This window comes from Molothrus ater, chromosome 7 (genome assembly GCF_012460135.2).
Source record: "Molothrus ater isolate BHLD 08-10-18 breed brown headed cowbird chromosome 7, BPBGC_Mater_1.1, whole genome shotgun sequence".
NCBI classification, from domain to species: domain Eukaryota; kingdom Metazoa; phylum Chordata; class Aves; order Passeriformes; family Icteridae; genus Molothrus; species Molothrus ater.
In genome coordinates, this window is record NC_050484.2 from 28,057,363 (window position 1) to 28,079,745 (window position 22,383).

General features: G+C 41.8%; 1 protein-coding gene across 1 annotated transcript in view; it reads right to left on the minus strand.

Moving 5' to 3' along the window:
• MYLK (myosin light chain kinase) overlaps positions 1-5,534 on the minus strand; it is a 194,065-nt gene extending 188,531 nt beyond the window's left edge. The window contains exon 1 of the mRNA XM_036386318.1: positions 5,372-5,534. Coding sequence (XP_036242211.1) covers positions 5,372-5,534 — 163 coding nt within the window. The remainder of the gene's footprint in view (positions 1-5,371) is intronic.
• Positions 5,535-22,383: the final 16,849 nt, after the last annotated feature.

Consider the following 22,383-nt stretch of genomic DNA (forward strand, 5'->3'; position numbering starts at 1 on the left):
TGCACCGGAAATGTTCATCAGTTTATAGAATTTAGAGAAAGCAGCATCACCTTGAAATCAAGTGCAACAATGCCCTGCTCGGAATACAGAGCTGGGAGCTCTAGTTCCTCTGGCCCATGCTGCCTTCAAAGCACAGCTCTCAGAGGCCTCTGCAGCAAACAGGAAACTTGCAGTACTTCCAGGCAGATAAGAAAAGCTAAAACTGGGATCCTTTCATTATTTGAAATATCTCAGTGCCTGTGCCATACTGTGTCTCCCAAATCCTCTTTGTAAGAGTATTTGCAACTTGGTCCTTGCTCTCCCCATTACTCACTCATCCTTTAACATTTTGCTGAGGTTAACAATCAGGACAGTGATTTTTGCTGCTTAGCAGTGATTCCCACTGAAAGCTGGATTACACTGGTTTAAACAGTATATAAAAGGCCTCTGGGTGAAACTACAGCTTGGTGATCAGATTATCCTTCAATACACAGTTCCAGTATCCTTTTTGGGTACATTTCTTTGGTTCAGATACCATCCTGCCGCTCTGTAAATACCTCCAGTCACAGGACTGCTGAAGAATAACAGAAAAAAAGCAGTAAAACAACAACTCAGAATAATGATTTTAACCTGCTGTGCAATAATTATAAATAAACTGCAGTGAGTGTGTAAAACAGCACAAGCCATCACTCACTTTCCTCAGCCAGGATGTCTGTGGGCTCTCAGCAGTTTATCACATTTCACAAGAAGCAGCAGCAAGTGATGCACAGGACTGGCAAAGAGAGCAAGTCATTTCTTCTCCCACAGGTTAGATCTTCTACTTTCACACAGAGTGTGTGGTCTGTTTGAACTGTTTCCTGATGAAGAAAATAACTGAAAACATCCTCAGTGACAATTTTGTATCCTGTGACACACTGGCTGCATCACAAGCCCTAAAAATGACTTTGGTACCGTGGAACCTATGCATACAAAACAGCACTTCAGTCTGAAGAATGAATATGCTGTCAGCTGGTCGTGTTTTTGGCAAGTGAGTGAATTTAATCCAATTACAGCAAAGGTGATGAGGTCAAGCTGACTCCCAGTAAAGAGTCACCAGAAAGACTATCCTCAAAACAGAAGACACTGCAGCTTGCTAGACATGCTGTAGTGAAGTTTAGCAATGCTCAGACTTGTTACAACAAAGGTAAGTGCCAAGAAACTGCTTAGTGCCAGCAAACAGAAGAGGAAAGGGATTCAGCAAGAACACACTTTGTAAAGCACACTGTAATCCTAAGCACTTAATTGCCTTTGGCAAGAGCTGCATCCCATTGCTCTCTCAGAAGTCGTTTTATCTGCAACTTGATGCTCACAGCTACAGGGATGAATGGAGTGGGGGAGGAGAAGGAACTGAGGGAGCTAGTGAGAGAACTACAGTTACCAGTCTGTCTTTGATGAACTACCAAAGCAAAACATAAAAATTACTGGTATGTGCAAAGCCTGATCTGCATATCCGATGACGCTCAGAGAAGCAAATGAAACTAACCCTCCTCCAGGCCCTTGAAATCACCTACAGAAGCTGACAAATTTGTTGTAGAGCTACACACCTGTGTTTATACTTTACATTTACATATGTCTAGCCTCACTTTCAGTCATTCTCACTGAACCCATTTAGGTCAGTGTGAATTTGAAGGTGTAGCCAAAGTTTGTTTCTTTTCCCTGCTTATAATGCAGCATTCACAAATATTTTACAATATGTTAACCCAAACTCATTGTTCCCACATAAATGGAAGACTTAGAAGTAAATAATGCACCAAGCCTCTTTAATTAAATAAGGAGTTTGGGGGAGGAGTTTCTGCAGACCCTTTTAAATCTTAAAGCCTGCCAACTGGATGAACAAAAGGTAGATTAGGCTCACATGATAAATCCCAGCAAACCTGAAAAGCCTTTGTTAATAAGTCACTAAGGGAATTTTTCTTTTTCCCCTAGAATTTCTGCTCACCAGAAGTGAGAGTTAAGATTATTCAAGCAGGTTTGGTTTCCAGCAGCATTAAATGGGTATATGCCTCATGAAGCTCTAATCTCCTCATTTCTATAGAGCTCAATTCCCCTTTCATTCCTACTAAAGCAGAACCAGTTATTCCTAGCTTTTATAGAAGAGCAGCTGCTGAAAGTTCAGAGGCAAAAAAAGTTTATGAAATTAGTTAAGATTCCCACAAAAACTAAACTGGAATTCTAGATCAGCTTTAATAGCAACAACAACAACGACAGGAATATAAATGTCTTTTCATTCCACTTTGGCATTTCTTTCATGTAGCAGGTTGCTAATGAGCCTTTTAAGTTTCCATTCATAAGTTAGTGTTCAGTAGCTTGTTCACAGAGCCAAATAACATGTTAGTCTGGCAATTAGTTTACTCTTCTGTCTGTAGAGAGGCTTAATGAAAACATTATTAGAGACAGACCTTGCTCTAGCACACTCCATAGACCCTGTACAATTGCTCAGAAAAGACAAAGATTTCAGCAAAACCCATACTGTAAAAGACACAGATTTTAGTAACACCCAGACAACGTGGATGACATCTAAAGCTGTGCTAAATTTAAAAAAAAATCCAGAGTCCATCCTACCTGGAACCATCTGGCTTCACTGATGAATCCTTTTCAGCACTATAGATTAATCATATCTTCCCTGCATCCAGTGCTGAAATCCAAACAACATATGTAGCCCTAATGTACATCATGGAAGCATTCCCATCAGTGGGATGAAGGCAGCTATACAAAGCTTGCTAAGATCCTGTTTGGTGTAGTGGATGCCACAGAAAAAGTTTAAAAAGTCTACTGCAACAGGTGCAGCAAGGTGTTTCCAGAGCCATGAGAGAAAGGATCACCTAACCTTCCATGGGAGGTCATAAAAAAACAGAGTAATTTAGCATCAAAGAGAGAAGTGTGTGTAATCAGCAAAGGGAGAAGAAAATTACCTTCCTTACTCCTAACTCATACCTGTGGAATAAAGTTTGGAAAAGCTATTGAGTACAGCTCTAAACACAGCGGAGGCAAACAACCACAGCATGTTTTATTATGTACTTGACAAGTTTATGAATGAAAGGAGATGAGTCTGTCTGTAAAAGCAGGATCACTTCCAGCCTATGCTCAGACCTGAATTCAAACTACCCAGAAGAGTCCAACAACCACAGACTGTGGCTACCAATTCTCCAGAGTCTAACCAGAAACTTCAGCCATCTCCTTACATGGCTCTCAAATAGAGCTTCTGAGCACATTTCTGGATTTAGACTCCACAGCTTTAAAGCACAGCATTTGGAGCAGTTCTGAACTCTATTTACATCTGCATTTTGTTTTAGGAGGGCTCTGAAAGTAATTTGTAGCTGTTGGTTTATAGTTTTTCTAAGTACAGTATATTTGGCCTGTGTAAGGATATTGGTAAGGCTTTTGATTGACTGTAAAAATCAGATCATCTCCCAGAGGAAGTCCTAATGAACTTAAAGGAGGAGCCAGGGAGAACAGAGAACACGAAACAGACCAAAAACTGAAAAACTGGTGAAAAATTATGCATCTCTTAAATTTAACCTAAGCCAATGGCAATACGTAATCTCAGTTTATTTCAGACTTTATAAATTCCCTTTCAGCATTATACAAGCAAACCAACAGAACTTCACTGAATGATTTCCTTCATTCTCCTTTGCACCATGCAGCAGGGCAACTAAAGCTATGGACACATGCTTGCAACAGAAGAGTATCTGATTTATAACTTTCTTTGCAGCAGACCTTTTAAGACTTCCCTACAAGACCAATAAAAATGGGGTCAGTGCCATTAACTGGTGTGAGCCTCCCACGTTTATATAAAATTCTAGTTGTGATGTTTATTAAACCAGGCATTTCCTTTCTGCTTATGTCCATCTGAAAAGGTTAAATGCCAGTAACAGGTCACACACCAGCACAGGGACACCCTGCCTATCATTCTAGTGGCTGGTCCTCGGGTAGCAAACATTCTCCTGCTACAACCAACAAAATCACTCCAGTTACTTCTGGAGTTAAAATATTTGTCCTGTAGCATTCATTTGTAAAAGGCTAAGATGGGTGTAACATTAGGGCACTATGAAAATGTGTTATCATGAGCATTTTGTTACAAACTGCAGAGCATGCAGCGACCAGCTACAGAAGAACAGTATCACTTAAGGAAACAGAAAATACTGGATATGTGCCAGATGAAAATTAAATATTCAGTTATTAGTAAATAGAATTTGGGTTTAAAACAGAAGGCTCCTAAAATGCTCTCCTAGAACCTAGTTCCAGAAACATCTCAGCAAATATATCGTTGCATAGGGAGACACATATCATATTCTGCAAATAACAATGCAAGTCATTAGCAAAATAGAATAAAATAAAGGTGTGCAGGAAGTAACAGGAGAAAAATTGTTATTCTCTTAGGCATTTAAAATGAAAGAGAAATTACTATTTCTCTTACAGTTCCACTGACAGAAATGGCATTTCCAGCACTCCACAGAGAAGTAGCATCATTTTGTAAAGACTTAGTAGGGAACACACCTTCTGCATGTCATGTAACTCCACACTCACACCGCCCTCCCCTCCAAATGCTTGGAAACCCCTTGGAAGAAGGGTGTGGAATCAGGTATTTGCACTTATCCTCTCAGCCATTCCCTCTGTAGGGAGAATAATGCAGCCTTCAAAACACTTTTGATTCCACTTCCCGACTCTAGGAGTATTCCTGTGGATTTACTTTGCAGAAGACAAGACTAGGGCAAAAAGTATCTTTAAAGAGTAAGAGGAGGGAAGGATCCCCTGTCTTTCATCCCTGGTCTCCAGCCCCTGCTAGTCTGCCATGCCACTCCCTTCCAGCCTGAGTGCAGGGAGCAGTGCCAGGCCAGAGTCCAGATGTGCACATACAGGGAAAGAGGATTAAAAGGCAAAGAATCCCCAAAAACATATTGCTCCATAGCGTGAAGGCAGCCTGCAGAGAAGTGATTTCACTGCCTCTGCCAAGTTAATGATTTTAAACATTCATCTCCATCCCCCATCCTCGTGCAGGATGTTTAAGTGGTGTCACCAGGATTTATCCTTCTCTGAGACTAAGCATGTTGTACAACATGATACAAATTACTTTAGGAACAGCAGAAGTAAAAAAAAAAAAAAATTTAAAATCCCAGTACATGCATTTTGTCTGAAGCATTAAAGATGTATATGTGTAGTGAAGGAATGTTGCTACATGTGCCTCCACATATGCATCTCTATATTGGAAAGGCTCAGGAGGCCAAGAGAGAGCCAGAGAGATTATCCTTACAGCCGAGCCTATAAATGCTTCATCTTAGAAATCCTTTGCTACCTGCCAGTAGAGAACAATAAAACTGTAAAAAATCATACATAAAAGATGACAAGTACTTACTACCAGGTTTGCTTGCTCTGGGATGAATGCACTCCGGGAGGGGAGCCGTAGGTGAGCCCTCCTCCCTGCCGGAGCCCAGCTGACGCTCTCGCCGGGGAAGGGACGGGAGCTGGGCTGAGCCACCCGCAGGAATCCCGCGGCTCCGGTGCTCCAAGCCCGGCATGTGCGCGCAGCCCGCGCCGCTGGGCCGGCTCGCTGCAGCGCCGCTACCTCGCCTCTCCGGAGAAGCAGGTTTCCCTCTCCTCCTCCTCCTCCTCCTCCTCCTTCTCCGCCTACTTCACCTCCCCCTGCGGAGGATGCCGCGGAACCCCCCGCCCGTGCCCGCCCACGGGCTTCCCTCCGCGTCCCGGGGCGCAGCGGGCAGGGAGAGCCCCACGGCTCCGGGGAGCGCTGCCGGACCCGCCTCGCCCCGAGCTGCCCAGCCCTGGATCTGCGCCTCCGGCCGCAGCCCACCTGCTGCTCGGCCGGGCCGGGCCGGGCCGGGATGGGCCGGGCTGGGCTGGGCAGCGGGGGAAGCGCGGAGCTCGCAGGGGAAGCGGTGCCGAGCGGTGATACCGCCTGCGGTGGGCGCGGCTGCCCTTCGCTCCTTCCCGGTGGCGGCTCCCGCGGCAGCGGCCGGGGGTCCAGGGGGAGCCCCGGGTGCGCCAGGGCCAGCGAAGGGAGGGGCACGGCCAGCCCAGCCCAGCCCAGCCCAGCCCAGCTCCTGTGGAGCGCGGCTCGCCCAGGTGGGGCGGCTGCGGATGGGGGATGTCCAGACCTGGGTGCGAGCTGTGTGAGGAGTGTGTAGGGATGTACATGGGTGCCATAAGAGCTGTGCACTGCAGAGCCTGTGGGGATGTGAGAGTTACAGACCTTGTATCTATGGGGTGCATGTATGGGAAGTGTAGAGGAATGTGCTTATGGGCTCGCATGGGATGGGAATGAAATACATATGGGAGATCTGTGTGTGTGTTCTGGAGGAACTGCATAGCTTGCATATAGGGGAGAGCACAGAGGATGTATGTGAAGGTTTGCATGGGACTGGGATAGGATGCCCTAGGGGTATGTATGGGGAGTGTAGGGGTGCGTGTGGAACTGCAGCCCTGCCATGCAGTGCCCCGATGCCAGTCACAGGGCATTCTCTCGGGCACACAGGGGCCTCAGGGCTCTCCCTGCCTCCCCCACCCCCATGGGCCTGCCTAGAGCCCATGCTCTGGCACATCTGCCTAGGGACATCCAAATCTGGGGCAAGGGATTTATTTTAATAAACCGTTTACAGTTAATTGTGTTAAGTGCTAAAGTAGTGTAGAAAGAAGAGCAAATGCGAGATGGGGACAAATTGAATCTCTTCAACAATAAGATCTTAGAACTGCTGTTTTATAATGTGGAGACCCTGAAGAGGAAAGGTAGTATAATCACATACATTGAGAACTTAAAGCCTTTCTACTCTGATATTTTAACTTTTTCATTTGCACATTTTAAAAACCCAATCAGCTGCCTATTTGAAATGGACTTACAGCCAGATCATAAACACACATGGGCATAGACATACAAAAAGCCCAGGTTCTATGGATTAAACTTTCCTTTTCTGTCCTCTAATGTTCTTCTGTGCTGCAGATTGCTGCTAGATGTGTTAATACATGGTTCTGAACTGCTACAGAAAAAGTAGAAGCTGTAGAAAAGCTGCCTCCTCACCAGGCACTAAGATACTTTTAAGGGTGATGGAGCAAACCACAGCCCAGGATTCAATTCTTTCTCTTCCCTCACTGTTTCATCCTACAGCCATCAACTCAGAAAAATGAAGCCAAGATAAGCAAGTCACAGCAAAGCTGTTCTTGGCTGCAGTGATGTCAAGAGTTTTATATTTGCAGAGACCTCAGTGTTTTCCATTTTGATTCTGAGGTGAATTTTTCTGCCATTGATAGACCATGTGTCCTGCAACCTGAGTAGGCTGTACATGGAGGCAGTGCAGGATGCTGCCTTTTCCTGGTGCATCATTCCTGATGCTTCTGTGAACAATGAGAGCAGTTACCAGCATGAGTCCATAAAAAGTTATAGCCATTGCTTTTGACTTTTTCAGGTGCTGTACAAAGGGAGTGCACTGAGGGAAATTGCTGCTAACTCTTCAGGAGGAGGCAGTGTTTTTTCTTAATTCCTTTAGAACAAGATGCTTTTGCTGTTTTAAAGGCTCTGGGACTTTGAAAATAGGATAATAGAGACTTACTTATTTGTTTGTTTATTTTTATTTTGACCAGAATCACTGAGAAGAGAATCCTAAAGAAAAGTTATTTTATTGTCAGAGGTTCTGAGTACCTCAGTCCTCACTTGCTCCATTAAATTTCTCTCCCTGCTGGTTACATCCAGCCAGACTGATACTCCTGAGCTTTTCCCTTCTCACTGCATGGTTGTGGCAAATTCTGGATTGCCAAATGTTTTTCTCTTTAGCCCAAATCCGTCCCCGATCTTTGCTGACGTGCATGACTGTCTGTCTATAGTGGATTTCAGATGGCAGTGCATGCACACACAGTTCCACAGCTACACACACATCAGCTGTTAAAAGCAAGATGATTGTTGTATGAACACTTGTTTTCTGCAGGTAAATTATTATTTGGCATTAGAATACAGAAAATACATGAAAACCAAAGAGTAACACAGAGCCAGGGACTAGCTTGCTTCGACCTTCTCCATGGTCTGACTGAAGACTGTACTGCCAACACCTTCTTGGAAGGAGTTTTCTTCTCAACATATTTCAACTGTTAAGAAGATGCTGCTCTGCAACATGCTTATGCTTTTCTGTGCTGATTTCTAGCCTAGACTTCATGAAACCTTTTTTTTTGTAAATATTCTCATGTCTTACCAGTTGGGAATTGCTGCTCTAGACAATCTTGTAATAGCATCGCTGTCTCTGCTTTCAATTTAAAATGATTGCTCAGGCCTTAAACACTCACAAAGAACAAGGCCCAGTGTTGCCAGTGAACCCACATCTGCCTTCAGCTGAGAGGGAGGAGTAGGAGACACTTGAATCGTGATGAAAGCCACTGAGCTCCATAAGGAGAGCAGACGGTGCCCCTGCTGGGTTTCAAGGGATTGACTAATTTTCAGCAGAGCTCATTTTTTTTCCTGTTTTGTTTTGCTGCGTTTTTTGTTGGGTTTGCTTTGTTGGGTTTTTTAATTGCACAAGTCAGATCAAGAAGGAAAAGAAAAAAAAAACAAAAAACAAGTGAGGGATCTCCCATCCTGGTAGAAACCAGAATGACATAACACTTAAAGTCGAATCACAGTTCATCCCCAGAGTCCTTTTGGGACCATTTGTCTTCTAGCTGGGCCTTTGTCCTCAGAGCCCTCTAGGATGCTGGAAGTCAATAGTTCCACTTCTTTAGATGCTGATCTTAAATCTGATCAAGCTCAAGATAATGAAAGTTCAGATATGACATTTAATGAATGCTGCTGGCTACAGTAATCCTGTGCATTCTGAACTGGCTGCTTGAGGGTTGTTTTTTAATTGTAAACATCCTCCATGCAGCTGCTCCAGGGATGTGTTTAGGAAACAGCGGCTGGCTGTGTTTAAAAGATTTCAACTCATCTTGACCTACATTTAGATTTTTGTAACTTACAAGCCACGGACTGTAACCAACAAAACCCTCAGAGAGCTTATATAGCTTCTGTAGGGCAGGGCACAGGAAATGAGTGAAGGATGAAGTTACCCAGCTGAAGTGTTAGGAAAAGTGAGTTACTGAAGCTGAACTACGGGGTTCAGATGATTATCAGGTGATTAGGAGAACAAGGAGCAGCACTGCACAGAGGGAGTAAAGATAACCTCTCCTTTTGCCTTGTGCTTTCTTCCCCATTCATTCTTTCAGTGGAAATCTTTCTGTAAAATCCTTTAGGCTCCTTTCAGGATAAAGCTCAGGAGGTACCTAAACACCATTGTATTTTAATATATGCTGCCTTCTCACTTACACTTCTCTGCAGAAATTGCTTAAATTTAGGGCTTATTCTTGATATGACCCCTAATTAAGCAGGGAAACTGCTAGAATAAGACGCTTGGGAATTAACTTTATTGGAAAGGAACACATTTGTCCATTTCCCAGAGCCCATTCTTTCTTTTCTTTCTGACACAAGAGATTGTTTTAGTTTTTTTCAGAATGTAAGCACACATTTTAAAAGCAATGCAGTTTCTAGCCTCTTGAGATTAGAAGATAATCTTCTAAAAAGTGAGCCTCTATAATATCTTCCCAAATCTGCAAGCAGACTAAATTATCATCTTCATCCTGCTTATGTCTTTGCTGATTGTGAACATAGAAAGCATTAAAATCCCGTGACTTTCATTCTGCAAATAGAGATTGAGTATGTAAGGAGGGAGGAAACCAAGAGGGCAGACATGATAGCAGTAGTAAGTACTAATTGATATACAACATTTAGGCCAGCATCAGTTTATTTGGTTCAGGAGAAAGAAAGCTGGATTAGATGTTCCAGCAAAAGACCACACAGGTAGTTCATGCCTATCTGGTGACTTGTGCAGGTATCTGAGCCTTTATACTTCTAGGTTTGATGGAAAGAGGCAACAGGGCTGTAAGCATTTGGCTGCTGGGGAAATTTCAGATTTGGAAGCTCAGCAGCTGTTTTATCATCTTGTATTTAGAGGCTGGAACAAGATAAGCTAGTGGATAAACAAGGAAGATCTAGCAATTTGATTGATTTTAATAGCACAACTAAACTGCACAACTTGTGTTTCAAACTAACAGACTGTTCAGACTAGCAGACCAAATATTTGGTTGAACTACAAATATCCTGCATCTTCATTTTTCTAAAGCCACAGGTAGTGGCAGAGAACTTCAGCTTTCATAAATTAGAGCATCAAAAACAGTAACTACTTCTGACTGCTGCTGAATGAAATCCATCAGCAGGTGCTATTGGTTTTCATGTGGTAGATAAAGGGAGTGGTTCCTCAGTGTTGTGCAAATGGACACAGAGAAACAGATTGACCCTGCAAATCAATCAGAATCACAGAACATCCTGAGCTGAAAGAGATCTACAGGTCTTCAAAGTCCAGCTCCTGGCCCTGCCCAGGACACCTAAGGAGTCACACCATGAGCCTGAGAGCACTTTCCAAACGCTTCTTTAGCTGGTACTGTGACCACTGCCCTGCGGAGCCTGTTCCAGTGCCCAGCCACCCTTTGGGTGAAGAACCTTTTCCTAATATCCAACACAAATCTTCTTTGGGTTTATTGTAAAGACAATCAACAGAAGGAAAATCTTCCCCCTGTGCACTGTGCAGTTAGCTGTGTCCTTTTTCATGAAATGGGAACAGTGCCTGTGAATGGGGAAGATACAGCTTCTTGTCCTAGAGCTCTCACTTCAGCAGAGCTAAGTTCAAATTGACAGGGGGAATTTGAGATGCATCAGAGGCTGGAAAAATTTAGCAAATATGCTTATTACTGTTTCTACCAAAGCATAGTTATATTCTTCTCAATAATCTACAGTGGAGAGCTTCCATTACATCTGGAGTTAGTACCCATTGCTATGCATACAGAGACCAGCCAAGCCAGCTACAGAGTATAATTTACTTTTATTACAACCTTCAGTCTCTAATCTCAATTTCTAGCCTAAAGAAAGAAGCACTGGTCATGGCTACATGGCTACAGCATAATTACAGAGATGCACAGTATTCTTATTCTATTGTTCTTTTTTTTTCTCTTTTTAATGCAAAGCTAAAGAATGCAAATGCCCCAACCCTTGCGAATGAAAGTGAAGAACAGTGTGATAGAAACAATGTCTGGCAAGTGTTATCTAACACATATTTGTTGCCTTCAAGAAGTAAACATGATAAATTGGGAGATATATTTGAAGTTTGCCTAATTCATGGCAATAAAATTGTTGTTAGTTGACAAAGCTCAGATTGGGTAACTTCAACAGTTATGGGAGAGTAATGTAGCATTTGTAATTAAAAGCTTTTGCCAGGAAATTCTGTTCAGTTATCAACCAATACACAAACAGTAAAAATGCAAGAAGATATAGTTACCTGTGAATGCAGCACATACCTGACCATGCTCCATTGCACATTTGGAATTTCCAACCTCCCACAGGAGGAGTTTCACACAAGTAGTTCACTATCTATATTTTGGAAGGCAACCCCAGTTACGCTGCAGATATACCCAGGCTTTGGGATTCATAGCCAGATGTCTATTCCAGAGCAGGTGAAAAAATGCAGCTTATTGAGGGGAATGCTCCCCTCCAGGAGGAGAATGCAGGATTTACCAGGCACTACCAAAACAGCTGTATTTGCACATCATTCATCTATGGCACATGTACCTGAAGATACCACATAGATGTAGCTAGTACAGTTTACAGATCTAGGGAGAGAGAAAATGAATACTTGTCCCCTTCCTTTTTTTTTTTTTTCCTGAAAGAGGAAAACATTCATTTTTACCAAATTTAATGAGAGAAACCAATCTGTCTTTATTTGTGCCCTAGCTGAAAGTATTGTCAGCAAATTCCATCTAGACTAAAAGCTTTAAGTCCCTGTGGTGGTGTCAGATTTCTCAGACTTTAAGTTAAAAATGACTTTCAGCAGATTAACTTGCTGGGACTTGAAGATAAAGCTGGCTTCTCTTTAAGAAATGTGTTTTACACACTGCTAAGTGTGCTCTGTTCCTCTTTTATTCAAAGAAAGTAAAGGAGTTTTGTGAAAAGAGCCTTCAATAGGGTCTTTTCCTTTTAAAACTGTGGAAGAGTTCCAGCCAGTCTGTAGCACTGGCTTGAACTTTGTTTTTCTCCAAAGCAAGAACCCTTTAGTTTTCAGTGGCTTCCACATTTTTTCCTCTTCTTTTGTAAAATGTGCCAGTGAAGTCAAGTGGGTTGTATTAACATTTTTTCAAACATTCACACTCAGGACCAAAAAAGGATTTATACTTAATAAATATAACCAGGAATATGTTGGAATGTTGGTCTTCTAATGACCATAAGAATTTACAGTCATAAGGTCTAATTAAGTATCCCAAGTTGGAAATGCTTCCAGTGACTGTTACGTCTCCTTGTTATCTGGTCAAATATTTTTAAGTCAGCCCAAGTGGCTTCTGTGCCAAAGTGATATTTTTTAATGTGAATAAAAAACATGCACAAGCAACTGCATTAAAATTCACCTAGGGCAGTAATATTTTGGCTTCTCAAATATGCTCTGAAAGCTTCAATTTAACTTTATGCACAGGGGCATAACTGGCAGTGAAGCAGCTCTGCAGTGGTAGTCGTGTGTGTTTGTTTAGAACAAAAATTTTTGGTCTAAGAAAAATTTGTCTGTGTGGCTTAGTATGGCAGTTTGGACCACCATTGCTGACATTCTTAAATTGTGATGGAGTGGGGAAAAAAGGGAAATAAAGACATCACGTGAGACAGTTTTCCAAAACCAAATGTAACACTGTTATTCAAGAAAAAAACATTTTTGCCAGTATTAGATAAAGAAAACAAAAATTAAACACAGAGATAGAAAATGACTAATTAACCACTTCTGATTAGGAGCAGGAAAATTCCAGTAGTACTCAGATAGAGCTGCTTTGTATTAACTGGTAAAACATAAAAACATTTAAAGAGACAATCAGTGCCCCAAGGAGCATCTCCTCTACGTAGACAAGTCAGACAAAGGAAGCTCATTGTTTCAGAATTAGGGAACTGAGGCACAGAATAATTGTCTTGTCTGCAGCCAGTCTGTGGTAGGAGGGTAATTGAATGCAGATCTCCTCACCACATGCACATTCTCTATCTATATTCCAACTGGTCAGCTGAAACAGCCTTTCATTAACTGCTCTGTCAACATACCAAGAATTACAGAAGACCAAGAACATTTCATACGCTTCAAATCCACTTCTGCCACCATGGCATTTAAAAGCATGTAGGGCAAACACTTACCACAGACACACTGAGTTCTCCAACCCAGACAGCAGGTTGGAAACTTACAGACTCCTCCCCCTGAGATATTCTCATTTATATTCTATTTTTAACTCCAGCTTCCTGTTGCAGGGTCAAGTTTTTCTTTAAAAAGTCTTGAAAAAAATTTCCAGCTTTCCTTTAGCTGGAAGGTGAAGGTTTGTTTACTTTAAGCTAGGATCTGCCTTTTTACCATACCTTTCCTCACACAGTGAGTGGCATTTACCTGTCCAAACATGGTAAAACATGGTGCATCATCCACAGGAAGAGTGAGGCTATCATAGCACTCCTGAAGGCAGTAAATGCAGTTCTCAGCTCTACCAACAACCAGCAGAAGCCAGGAATTAATCTTGTTTGTGTCAATGTAGTTCTTGGAGAAATAAAGTAAGAAAATGACTACAGGAAAGCTTTGGGACACCAAAGAAAGTTAGATCAGACCACTTAGCTGAGCTCATTGACTCCAGATAAAAGGGGCAATTCACAGTCCAACTCCACCTCTAGGCTGTGACACAAGGGGGGCAGAAGGTGTTCCCCAAAGCAAAGTATTTTCTTTTATAGACCTGTGAAAATACCTCACCCAGTGGGGCTCCACAGGCCTCCTGCAGTACAAATAACCAAGTGCCAAGTCAGGCCATTTGTTTTGCTAAACACAACCTTCTCCAAAGCATTTTTATGTTACACATTTGTGTATTTTATTCATACACATCTTAACCTACTGGGAATCAGGGAGGAGAAAGCACTTGGAGAACAAAGTGTGAAGGCCTCCATTTGCTCACAGGACAACTGAGCAGCTATTTAAGAACTTTGGCACATGGGCCATGGTAGAAACAGCATTTCAAGTGCTTCAAATGTGGAATACTAATAATAAGATGTAAAAGCAATAGAGGACATTTTGGCCCTTCTCTTTGGTGGCTTCTCTTTCGTTGAAATAAAGAAATTGTTTGATCTTTGCAAGACAAGGAATTTTGTCAGCACAAGGGAAATTTTACCAAGTAGGAAACAAATTTGTGATTCCTTAGGAGCCTGGGAATGCCAAATCAGTATTTGTTAGCCTCACAGCCATCACCTCAGCAGTGCCAAGTTACTCTGTCAGTCAGGCTGCCCGGCTCTTTCTTCATAGTGCAACATGGCTGAACCCTGTTTCCTAAAATATTCCCCTGTTAAAGCTTGTGCCTGGAGCACTACCTTACTGCCTGTTCCTTTTGAAAACTCAGCATTTGCTGGTGTCCAGAAACACATTCAGATTCTTTCAGGTCATGCTAGGACTCTTGACTCCAACATGTCCTGTGGCAGGGAGTTCCATAATCTCGCCCTCTGCTGAGAAAATATATTTTAAATCAGTATTGGCAACCGCCTGTCTGGTACCACTTACAAAAAAAAAAAAAAAAAAAAAAGACAAAACAAAACAACCCAAAAACCAGAGGAATAATTTGTGAAAGGTTAAATTTTGTTTCTTAGGAAAATACCCTATACCCTCCTTCATCTCCTCACCAAAGAAAGCTAAAGGATGCCTAGAATCTGGATGCAGGGTGAGAACTAAATGAGGCAAGTTCTTGTTCCTTTTTTGAGATTGCAAAGTAATGAGTAAATTACAGTGGTTGTGTCCTTTATTAGTTTACTTACACAATGAATACATCCCCGTGCTGCTGGCATCTTACAGCACCAGGGGAAACTTGTTTCTAAAGTACAACTTAAAAAGGTTAATTGTTTGCCATAGCTCCCAGGCATGGGGATATGATAAATTCTCTCATATTCCTTCAGGCAACCTCTCGTGTAGAAGAGAGGAGACCCCATTTAACAGTGCCCTCTTGTGCCCGATGGAATAAGCCAGGTCTGTAGCCAGGTGCTTGGCTCCATGTGGGGTTGCATCCACAGGAAGCTTTGGAGAAAGGATGTAGGGCAGCATTCAAGTGAGCAGTTCCCATTATGGAGAGAAAATGAATTAAATACACTCTAAATAAAATCGTTCCCTCTCTAGGCCACTTCCAAAGCAGCATCTACTGCTGGTGAGGCTCAACACCATCAGCATATACACAGCCAAATTTCCATTGCTAGAGTTAGACCTTCTCCTCCATCTCCAAAGCAAGGGCTGCCTTCTCTGCTAGGGAGGAACAGGAGTCCCCAAGGAGAAGGAAAATAGATGGAAAGCAGCTGACTCTGCCTCATGTTCACCCTTGAGCTAAGCACAGGATAACTACAGAGTGTCCCTGAACTTTCAAGCTTAAAATGACAGAGCACAAAAATGAGTACCAGTCCAGAGACACACATAGTACTGAAAAGAAATGAAACTCCTTTTTTCCCCCTCTGATCTTTCACTGTTCTTGTTCCTGGTCTCATCCCACAGGCTCATTGTATCTGCTTGTACCCACTCACAACACAGCTCTTCCAGCCCAGTGTCACTACGAATTACAGTTCCAGGGGCAGTTTCTTAATACCAGTTCTGCTCTTCCTTTCACCTGTGCTGGGAAAAGAGTAACTTAAAAATAGATTGTCTTCCTTGCAGCAGAGAATCTGCAAACATCACAGCTGGCATCTCTTTTCTCTGCAGCCCTGCATTGAAACATTGGGTATTCAAGTTATTTCTGATCAAAAGAACTACTTTTGTCATGGGCTGCTTTATGCCCTTGCAGTCCCTAAATATTTTGGCAGCCAAATCCAAACAAGTACACTTATAGAAAACTCTGTTTTAGCACAGCTTTGATGCAGTTTACTGTCTGCTCCAAGCAGTGCCAGCTCCACAGCCCCTGTGGCTGATCCCCAGCCCAGCACCAGGAAAATCTGATCCTTTTCTCACTCTAGTGACAGTTCCTCCTGTGCATCACAAGGTGTGGTGCTGCTTTTTGACACAGAAGCAGACTAATTCCTTGGGCACTAGCCTAACTCAGGCTTCAGTTGCTCTTTATTTGTATTTCTTGATCAACTACAACTTCAGATTCTAGGTGTTTGGGTTTTGGTTTTTTCCTGCAGAGGGGAAATTTGTAAGAGATCTCCACTGCATGAATAATCTCAGCCTACATGAGCATTCTTGCAGCAGCCTTTCAGGGCATTTACAACTTGCTCTCTTCTATATAACTTCTAATTTTCTTGAAACTTGTAGCAGGTCGATTATCTTACCCTCCCCCTTCTGTCACATTCGCTCAAAATCAGGCAATGAGTTCAAAAGCTATTAAAGGGACACAGACAGATACCAGGATCATATAAGTCTCATTTCCTTAATAAAGTAAATTAACATTTCAGATGGTGTCTGGTTCTCATTGCTCACAGTCTAGACAAAACAGGCATACGCAGGACAGACAGGGCATTAGAGCTGAAATTTATTTTTATCTTAATTACGTTTTCACAGAAAAGAAATCGCAAGTTGACAATAAGAATAATTTTACGTGGTTTCAGGGACAGCTCAAGAGAATGACTACAGAAGTAGCAGCTGTTCATTTCTATGTTTCTAGATTTATTCCAAAAGAGGAAAATACTGATCAAAAGTCAGGAGTGTCTAAATGGAGCTCTCATTAGATGAGTACCCACTGCAGACAGCACCGGTTGTCGAAGCCATTTTGATTTTTAGAAGCAATCTCTAAATTTATTTTGTTTTTTATGGATATCCAGTCTTTCCACTGGTTCCAGGTGACGAGGAAGAAATTATTACAAAGAGATTAAAAAGTAAATTACCTATAAAAGTTGGAAATAGACATTAGGTGTTTGTGTGGTGGCAGGACATGAGCAGTAACCTACAAATTAATGCTGAGTTTGAAATGGAAAAAAAAAAAAAGAGGAGAAAAGCAGACAAAGGGGCAGCTTTGAAGTACACTCCAATGTCACAGCTGAAGGACTCCATCATCAGAAATCAAAAGAGAATGTGGATGGATATTGCTTTATAAGTGCCCATAAAAACTGGATGTGCAGTAAGACAGCTGTAATGAGCTGAATGCTGTGAGTTAATCCATACTTTTCTCACAAGAGCACTGAAGCTAATCCATACTGGCATTAGGCTCAGTAATTACTCAGTGCAGGTGCATGCATTTGCTACGCCTGCAGCCAGCTTTGATGCTGCTCCAGCACAAGCTGTTAGCTGGGAAGGAGGGCAGCTGTGGCTCTGAATTTTGTACCTGGCATTCATTAAGACATCCAGTGGAGAGATCCCTGCCAGGACTCCACTCTGCTGAAAGTGTGCACTTGGTGGATTTTGTTTCTGGAAGTGCTTTGGATGCAGAAAACTGTGACTAATGCTCTGTTATTCCACCATAAGGATTAACAAAATATTAGAGTCTTTTAAAAATTATGTTGTGGCTGTAGGACTTTTTTGCCTCTATATGTGTACATGTATAACTATATACAGGTATATGTGTGCCACTGTCTTTAGCATGAAGGCAATATTTAGTCATTAAGCAGAGCACTAAGATCTTTCCAAGCCTTAATCTGGGAGAAGGTACCTAGTTTGCCTCTCTGATCTCCAAAACAGACTAAGATGTCATTGCAATGCAGATGTCAACTCTGATTATTATTTTCAAAAACAGTTCCTTTGAATGAGCTTGAAATATTTTAAGATTGACGACTGTGACAGATCAGAAGGCTAAATGTGTTTCTGGTGAACTGCAGAATAAAGGAGTGGAGCAAAGCAGAACAGAAGTATAGCCAGCAGATTCTTCCAGCAAACTTTTCAAGCTTTTCTGCCATTTTCAAACATGTACAAACCACAGCTTGCTTACATCCCCAGATCTTTGGTGTCATTTCATCAGAATGGATGTTTCTGTTGGAGTATTGCAAAATGTCTACATTAAAGAAGAAGAAAACCAAGCCCTGTAAAGTGAGATCCAGATGAATTATGGTAATATCTGGCTGTTTAACAGAATGCTTGCTGCAAGAGATGAGAGTCAATGCTCCTTCCACACTCATTAACTCTTACACAAAAAGTGTCTCTCAAAAGATCCCTTGATAATTTTATGAGTGGAGTGTATGTTTTTTAAGGTCTAGAATTACTGCTGGTACATTTTAGCTATTCTTAAATCAAATTATTTCTCAGACTTATCTCCCCAGTGGTGCTGATTTAGCACCTTTGTGGGCCACCCCAGAAGTGATGAGGGTTTCAGCAGAAGGAACAACCTTGCTGATCAGTTACACTTTCCAGATAGGGGTGGGAAGTATAGAAGAGGAGCAGATGTTTCCACATGTGAATAGGAAGTGTTGGTCTCCAGACATTCCAATTCCCAGTGCTTTCACATACATTAAACATAGCCAGTTGCAATTTTACCCCTTAGAGGAGAGGCTTCCTACCAGCTGTCTTTCTCTGCATACATGTAAGGTGGGAACCATGCTCACTTCAGTTGGAACACTGCATCCATTACTTCCTAAACATCCAAGAGGCTAGGGTTACAAACAACTAAAAAGTGACTCCAAGATCCACCCTCAAAATAAACTGCAGAAAACCCCTCAGCCTGTATGTTTTCCAGCCAGAGTTTAATTTTTGACTGGAGCTGTCTGACGTGTTTGCATGTTGCACACATTGCTTTTATCCCAGCCTGTGGGTTCATTAGGAGCAGAAACGTGTCTCTCATGTGAGCTGGAGATGGGAAATTAGAGGCAGCCTTGTCACATCAAAAGGAAATGTTTTCACCCCAGCTACGGCGCTCAAGAAACATTTTAATTTCTTTGCCACAGTCTTACAATGTAATCTGACTTGGGCAGCTTTCTGTACCTCAACCTCCCTGCTTTTAAATAGAGGTTCTAATAATAATTAATTACACATATTCTTTGCCTGTTTGTACTAGACTTTCAGGACTTTTTCTCTATACATATCCCTCATCTTCTAAAACAGAATCTACTTTGCAGTCTTTTAGCCTCATAACAATAGAAATAATTAAGTTGATTGCACAGAAAAATGGCCACAATTAATTAACAGAATAAGCTAGAGTCTGAGACTCAGATCAGACTATTCATCAGTAGAGGCATTCAAGTGCTAAATGATTTGCAATAAAACTTGTAATTAAAGCTCTAACAGCTTTTCTAGTGCAAAATACTTTTTTCTCTGAGAACATTTCAAATAATTTGCTATTTCTAAAGAACAGAGCACACAAATGAGCTGGTTATTCATGGAACTATGGCTATAAGATAATCTCATTAAGGCAAATGTAATGATAATGAATTAATCAAAGAGATCTAAACCCAAATCCTTAGCAAAAAAATTATATGCTTTCATTATAGTTTGAAAGCAGCCTAAATAGGAACAGATTGAGTGTTGCTGACACACCTCTACCTGAGGCTTTTGGCTGGACAATGGCTGTAGGAAAGACCCTTTCTTCTGTACACATAATCTTTGTCCAAGGTATCATCTTTGTCCAAGGTATCAGCTTTGTCCAGAATTAATTTGGCTTCAATGCAGCTGAATGTTAGCAAATATTGGCATTTTAATGCATGTAACATCATCTGCTTTTAATGTGGCTATGCTTGTGAGCAATGTAGAGAGAGGGTGATGAGGAAGGGACAGTAGGACTGTGAAATTGTGCATTTTAACAAAGGATGTCAATTGCTTGACTGCCAGTACTGAACTATGGAATATCAACTGAAACTTTGAGGAAATTTATTTACAGCTGAGCAAACTGGAGGTGATGCCACTAGTCCCCAGAATGACCTTTACACTTTGATGAGAAATTATCCCATCTCCCATTATCCCAAATATGCCTTGGATTGAAGACACCCAAGGGCATCGTATCTGCACTGCTGTTTTAATTAGAGTTGATGTTTCCAAAGAAACAACATACCTTGTGCCTGTTAGAGCTAACTGGAATCCTTGGTAGGTCCAGGCATGCTTAACTGAAAACAAAGGCATTCTAGCAACAGATTTTTGGAAAATAAAAGTGCAGAGGAAAAGCCTGAAAGTGATAGAATATAAATTGTGAAGACATCTAATTGTGAAGGTGGCCTTCAGGTGTTCCAGTGACTCAACCATCCTGGAAGAGGAAAGATGGACAATGTCACCAGCCTGGTGTCTGCTGCTGTCCATTGTGCAGAAGATTTTTTCCTCTCTTATCTACAAAAGAGATTTTCTCCCTATTTCCTTTGATTCTCTCCATCTCTCTCCCTCCTTTTCCCTCTTTCTTTCTCTCTCACATCTGTTTTAGTCCCAGTTTGACTTTCACTGCCATTCATTGTCACTGTAATAAGTTGGGGCCAAGCCCTTTCCTTGAGAAATGAGGGAAGTGACAGACACATTCCCCGATAGATGGGCAGCACTATTTTACCTTGCACCTTTAGAGCATTCATTTGTGCTTAAATGACTCCAGATGACCAGAGTTAACCAGGAGAGCTACAAAGCCCCAAAGGTCATGTAACAAAGCAAGTTTTTGCTGTATGTATGTCTCACAAAACATACAGACTTCACTGTGCTCTGAGCTCTTCAGGAGCACTGCACATCCAGTGCAATGATGCCAGCAGCAGGTCCAGCATTAGGGCTCAGGGGTGATAGAGAAAGGCCTCAGTGGTGAAGGAAAAAGGCCAGGATAGTTTCAGCTGAATTTCCATGGAAATATTTCCTGAGAGATCAGGGCTATCACAGTCACTGCTTCCACCTTCTACAGATATCTAGGGATTCTTTTAAGCTTTCACTGAAACACAGAAATTATTTGCAAGGAAAATAAATAGGACAAAAGCACGATTTCCTCCAAATGTGTTTGGTACATTCAAGGCTCAGGTAGGAGATTGCTGACAGAGTTCCACTGCCATGCAAACAATATAATCACATATGGGAAAAGTGCTTATGAAAAATCCTGCTGAAAACTGCAGTTTAGCAAGAAGTTCAACAGCAATTCCTTGCCCAGCCAAATTAGAAAATGGGAAAATGGGAGTACAATGGGGGCAAAGAATATTGCAATTTATATTCTCATATAGCAATTTATTATCAATTATGGATGGAGTAAGAGAACCAGAATTAGCAAGCTTAGCTAACACATCCTGTCAGCTATTAGCTTCTCTGTTAAATAGTGATAGGACTGAATAATCTAACAAATACAGGTCCTGATCCTAAAACTGAGATGCAGAGTTCCTTCACAGGCTCAGAGCTGAGGTACTTTGATTACAAGTACACAGACTTTTACAAGCATGCTTTGGGGAACTTGGCTTGGAGGGTCCCTGGAAGTTAAAGCTATGATTTATAATGAACTAGCCACAGACATTCAGACTCCATTATGGTAAGAGTTTGTTTTCTCCAGTGGATAACTGAGGAAGAGTCTTATCCTGGTAAGGGTTGCACTGGAAGGAAGATGGGAGCAGACTCATATACAACGTGGTATTTGCAAGGAGAGAAGTATGGCAGGAAGGAAAGGGAAAGGCTTTAATATATAAGCATAAAACCACAAAGATTAGACCAAGAAATGCAAAACTGCTCCAGAGGAAAAGAGCACAGTCTGTCAGTGTTATTCAGTGTAATAACACACAGAAGGAACACATTAATTGTAACCTTGACTCAATTGTCAATACTCACAAGAGGTGGATGAGAACAACAAGACTAGTTAATGTCCCCTAAAACTGCCAGAATAACTTCTTTAAAACCCTGCAAACCCACAAACATTAAATCCCTGGTGGCTTGGCATACTACACCGCCAGGCTGTCTGAGCACAGGCTGAGAATGATCAATTACAAGCCTTGTGACTCAAGTAATGAATCTTGTCGCAAGCCTGTAAAGTGAACTTCAAAAGGAGAAGGGTTCTTTTGCTAATTTTTGGAGCCCTGAACGATTTTTTAACAAAACCCAGGCACTTTAGAATTATTTTCATTTGCAGTCCTCCCAGGTCTTGGTAAAAGGGAAACCAGACTTTGGGTGCATTTTGTGCATTCCTGTTTAAAAGGTGAAAAAGCTGCTGCTCAGTTACTTCAGCAGAGGGGATCCAGCTGAAGGAGCCAACTGAGGGGAAATTTCTAGGCTTTTAGAGGTTGTTTCTGGAATTTAGGAGCAAAATGTTTCTAATTGTGGCTTCTGTGGGATGAAATGACTGATGAAACAGTGTATTTGGAAGATGTGGCCAAATCCAAAACAACCACTTTCTGCAGCACGGCTGGATGACAACAGCTTTTGTTGTAGCCGAGTAAAGCAGTGGTTTAAAAATGCCCAGAGCTGTTTACAAAGG